Here is a 5,495-nt window from a genome sequence, read left to right as displayed (position 1 = left end):
GTAAGTGGCTAATCAGTTTTTGACATTTAGTGCGTTCACATTAGTGAACACAGCCATGGCTGGCACCTGTTCCTGAAGGGGCTGCCAGCTTTCCCATTTCTCTTCTTTTGAAAGAGGACCGCTGTCTCAACCGTTACGTGTTTCACAGGAAGTTTTCAACAACATGTACCTGCAGTCATTCTCCCAAATGAACACATAAGGCAGGAACCTTCAAAGGTTTGTTTAGGATGAGGGCTAGGGAGATTTCTTTCTTCTCCGCTAAACTTGTGCCAAGTAGAAAGATCCAGAGGAATTACGTGTTGAATGTAGTCCGTTATCTTGAAAACCCCATCCCAGCTAGCAGCCTTATTTCCTGGAAGGGATGATCCTGCTGACAGGATCCGGTGGAATATATGGCACTTTTTAACCATTAGACCTCCTAGTTAGGTGTGTCAACACAGAGACCAGGGAAGATTTTCCAAAGCATAATTGTCAGCAAATAGAGCTGCAGGAAGAAAGACATTTGAAATGTGGGCAAACAGGAAGGCGCTAAGAGCCTACACCCTGAGTCAGGGTCAATGCAAGAACTACACTGCAGAGTGCAGGCACCTCAGCTAGCTCAGTCTGAGGAAATGCTGTGGGTACCAGCCTGGCAAAACCACACAAAGCTAGTTTCTGCACTGCAGTGGTCGTCATGTTCACTTCCTACATGAGATGTGTCAGGCTCAAAAGTGTGCAGAAGCAAAACTCTCCACAGGCTCGTTCACCCTCCTGAGAAGCAAAGCCCATTAGCATCAGGTTTTCTCTCTTTCGCGTTCTAATAATAGAGTTGAAGCTCTAGCATCCTAAGGATATAGGACATACAAATATGGTAGGGAAAAATAATATCTTATTAGATCAACTGATACGCTCAGAAAAAAACCTGCTACACAGTAGTTTATTCTGACTGCTAGTTAGAATCGAGAAGACAAACTGTTTTTCCCGGCTGCGTCAACAGTTCTGGTAAAACATACTACCTGCCTAGGATGGCTACATATGAGGAAGAATAATTAGTTATCTTTAATAAAAGGAATAATAATTAGTCATTTTGTGTTGTGATATTCATTAGACTGTACAGAGAAACAGAGGCAAATGCATTTGAATAATCTCTTGTGTGACGTTTTAACCACTTAAAATTCAGTGAGAAATACCCAAAGAGCTCAAGAAGAAAGAGCAGAAAGACAGGAGACAGGTGAAAGCCTAGATCCTGAACTACACGGAATGAAAAACTCTTTTCCTTCTCTGAAGTTTCAGCAAGGCTTCCTTCACCTGCTTGTTCCTCAGACTGTAAATCAGGGGGTTCAAACTTGGGCTGACGAGACTGTAGAAAAGGGAAAGAACTTTCTCCCTCCCAGATGAGTTACCGCTCCCGGGCCCCATGTACATGAAGATGGCGTTTCCATAAAACAGACCCACCACGGCCAGGTGGGAGCCACAGGTGGAGAAGGTTTTTTGCCATCCTGCCGCAGAGCGGATGCGCAGAATGGTGGCCAGGATGTGCAGGTAGGAAATTAGGATTAAGGCTAAAGGGAAGAGGAGGAAGCACACGCAAACAGCAAAGATCAGGACTTTATTGGCAGTAGTGTCAGTGCAGGCCAGCTTTAAGACAGCAAGGATTTCACAGAAGAAGTGGTCAACCTCGCAGGGGCCACAGAAAGGCAGGTGTAAAGCCAGAGAGGCTTGTAGCGTGCCAAATAGGAACCCAAAAGCCCATGAAACTGCAGCAAGGGTGAGGCACACCCTCCGGTTCATGATAAGGGCATAGCGGAGGGGATGGCAGATTGCCACGTAGCGATCATAAGACATCGCGGCCAGCAGCACGCACTCTGTAAGTGCAAAGATTAAATAAAGATGTATCTGTGTCCCACAGCCAGCAAAGGAGATGGTTCTGCCTTGTCCAAGGAGGTTCCTCAGCATATGGGGAACATTGTTGGAGGCGTAGCAGATGTCCACGATGGACAGGTGGCAGAGGAAGAAGTACATGGGGCTGTGGAGGCGGTAGTCCAGGCAGATAAGCACAAAGACAAGTGCGTTTCCCATCAGAGTGGCAGAGTAGAGGACAGAGAAAATGCCAAAGAGGCAGAGCCGCAGGACTGGGTTGCTGGAGAACCCCAGGAGGATGAATTCTGTGACAGACGTTTCATTCTGCATGCTGTGCTGGAGGTGAGACAGCACAAACTGTGACGATGGGGATCTGGAAGGGAAGGAGCAAGGAAAAGGAAAGAAAATTGAAAGTTTTGCTAAGAATTTTGCATCCTTTACTCTTTACGTTGCAACTCCCTTCTCCCTGTTTTTCCCTCTGACTCCAGTGCAAGGTGCATACCGCTCTTACCATGCTAAGCAATGTACATCTGAATTGCACGCTCTAATCTCTGCACAAACTTTGAGCAGCTTTGAGCAATCTTGCACAACTTTATTGCCTAGCTTGCCCTTGATGTCCTTCTTTTTCTGGGTTGGGTTTTTTTCGGGGTGGGGGTGGGGGGCAGGATTTCTCTGTTGGACAAAATAACAGCTCTCTATCATGATGAAGATTGCAGGTGTCAATTAAGGTGAAGTCAGAACATCTTCAAAGCAGCTATTTTAAATTAAGTCCATATTAAAATGAATGCACAGTTCACAGAATAATTCCAGTTTTACCATTAAACCAACTAGCATTTATAATCCATTGCTGTGTCCTCTTTACCTTAGTGAAATGCATTCATATTGAATCCTGCAGTTGCCTGATCCTATAGCTAACTTCACTTCAGACTGCTGAACAAAGTGAGAGCTACACTTGGAGGTACAGCAGAAAATTATTGCTAAAAGAATGTTACTAACATTTATATACAAGTGTTTCCTTACCTGTAGCATCTGGACAAATGTGATTTGGTCAGCTCCGTGTTTTTTATTAGGGAAACCTTATTATAAAGTTCTGTGTACTTCCTCAGACAACTGGTGAAACAAAGAGCTGTTCCACTCTGTTCAGTTCCCTACATTCATTGGTTTTTAAAGCCAAAATTTTCTGTGTAATGTGTCTGAAGGGACACTGTTTTGATTGCCAACAGGCAGTACAAAAATTAATCTCAAGTATAAATCCCCAGAGTTCCATACCTGAACTCTGGGGATCCTTCCAGAAAGTAAACACCACTTTATTCTGAAATGGACATGGCATTGTACTTACATGGCATTATACTTCCTGGCCCTTCATTCATATGGGTTTCTTTTCTGTAAAACACAGTCTCCTCCATTACTTGCCCTTTTATGCCTTCACTGCCTCCCAGAATTTCCCTGCCTCGCTTTTTGTTTCTGAGATACTAGCATAGGATCAGTCCTACTGTTAGGAGTTGCCAAATCCAGTATCTCAATGCAGTACAACACTGCTGCAGCTCTATGTCCCCATGTTCAGCCAAGTAGTGAGGCTGAGCATCTGTTTTCTGAATGGCACACATACACATGCATACATATATACATGGCCTGCCACATAGATCCACACTGATTGAAAACAAAGCACTCACACAAATACAAAGAGCACAAACAGCTTTCATCCTGTCCCCTCTCAGGCTACTCAGGGTGAAAGACGCTCAATGGAAAATATACACTGTATGTACAAACAGAAGCAATATGGGTCCCATCAGTAGCTGGTTTTAGACGGTTAACCTATCCAGTGCTTGCCTCAGGATCCCATAGTCTCCCAGCTGTCTCAGGTACAAACACACACACATGTAAAAGGGTCTCTTCAGTAGCTGTTCCAGACCTACAACCTTACCAGATCCCTTGGTATCTCCCACAGCTGGCTTGGGCCTCTCAGTCCCCCCAGTAGCCGACTCTCAGGCCCTCTGGTCTCTTCAGTATCTATCTGTCCCAGACCTATGGCCACTCCGGTCTCTGGGCCCCAAGCCCCTTATTCTACTTGCTGACTAAGTCCAGCTTGATGCTCACTGGGAGTTGCACACGCTGACATACACACCCTCACAATATGCACACACTGCGGTCTCCACAGCTGCTGGTGCCTCAGGTCCATGGTTCCCTATGGCCCAGGGTCCCTTTCCAGTTGCTGGCACTTAGACCTTACACACAAAGTAGAGACCTCCTCACTCAGGAAAACAGAAATGGAGTTTAATAAGAAGATGGGACAGATTGTGGTGATATCATGGGCAAATCAGAACAAACAACAACCTGTAGTGTATCTGGATTCTGGATTTTATTTAACAGCCAACAAGATTAGCCCCTACTTTATTATTTCTCTCTCTCTCACACACACATGCACACACACACTCACACATGTGAGCTGATGATGTTCAGCACATACACAGTAGTACAACCCAGAGACCGCAACTTCCCTTCCCAGCAGGGAGGTTACTGCAGGTCCGGGAAGGTCAGGCAGAAAGTTGTGTTGTTTCCTGCTGTGCAGCTGCTCGTCGTTACCAATTTCAGAGGGTTGCTGGTCAAGGTCCCTGGGCATCCCCTGGCATTTGTCTCCACGCAGCTCTCTGGTCTCCAAGATCTTCCCCCACTTCCAGAATATTTTCTCCAGCCAAGATCTTAACTTTTTTCTTTCTGGGTCCCCTTCTTCTTTTCAAGATCCCTTCTTCTTTTTGGCAACCCTTCTTTTTGGAACCGCCTCTTCTTTCTGGAACCCCACGCCACCAGTTTTCCCAGTCTGAATCGTCTATGTGAGTAGTACAATGCCTGATCAGCCTCCTAATAGATGGTTCTATCTCCTATCTCTTTGTTAATTGTAGGATTCAGGACATGCCACTTTTGCTTATTCCAGATGTTACCAAAATTTACAACCAGCCCATACTGGTTGCAGTTAGCAAGTAGCAGGCTTCTGCTTGAGAGTTCAGAGTTCAGTTTCAGACATTCACACACACAGCACCCAGTTATGTGTTGCCTGTTAACATTCACAGTTTAAGCTATTTTTTTGTCTACAACAGGTGTTCAGATGCAGGGCATGGCCAAAGAAGTGCATTCCCCCCTTCAGTCTGTGAGGTGAGCAGGGGAGAGTCAATACTCATCTGTACTCCTTTGTAATCCTTTGTCTTTGTGGAGATGAGTATTCAACCACATAACCTAACACCTACAATACTGGGAAAATGAGAGGCTAAGGGAATGCCATTGAGAGCAAGGAGGATGCTTCTTCTCCATGAGCAACTGAGGATGCCCAGCTGAGTGCTGCTGCAGGGGCCAAAGTGGGGAGGGAGGGAAACACAGGAATGGGAGACCTGGGAGTAACAGGGCAGACTGGCAGATGCCTGAGAGGATCAAGAACCCTGTAAGCACAGGAAGGGGTTAGAGGAGATTCGATTTGAGGCCCTTTGGTTAACCATCCCCTCAAAATCTGGATCTTCTCTAGTTACTGAGTTATCTTGCAGTTTAACAGCCTGTTGTAGAGATTCTGACTGGGAGACCACTGTGCTTTGAGGAGTTAGTGATCTACATAACAGTTAACCTGAGTAGCTGCAGGTCTGTGCTGTCTCACCTCCAGCACAGCATGC

The 5,495-nt window shown here is 45.7% G+C and overlaps 1 protein-coding gene across 1 annotated transcript; it reads right to left on the bottom strand.

The window, feature by feature from the left end:
- Positions 1-1,230: 1,230 nt before the first annotated feature.
- On the bottom strand, positions 1,231-2,169 carry LOC103912154 (olfactory receptor 2A12-like). The gene has a single exon (XM_009320232.1). The coding sequence runs from the start codon at positions 2,167-2,169 to the stop codon at positions 1,231-1,233; it is 939 nt and encodes a 312-aa protein (XP_009318507.1).
- Between the last annotated feature and the right edge of the window lie 3,326 nt (positions 2,170-5,495).

This window comes from Pygoscelis adeliae, unplaced genomic scaffold (genome assembly GCF_000699105.1).
Source record: "Pygoscelis adeliae isolate BGI_AS28 unplaced genomic scaffold, ASM69910v1 Scaffold1773, whole genome shotgun sequence".
Taxonomy (NCBI): Eukaryota; Metazoa; Chordata; class Aves; order Sphenisciformes; family Spheniscidae; genus Pygoscelis; species Pygoscelis adeliae.
Note: the sequence above shows the minus strand (reverse complement) of the source record. Positions and strands in the feature narration are given on the sequence as shown.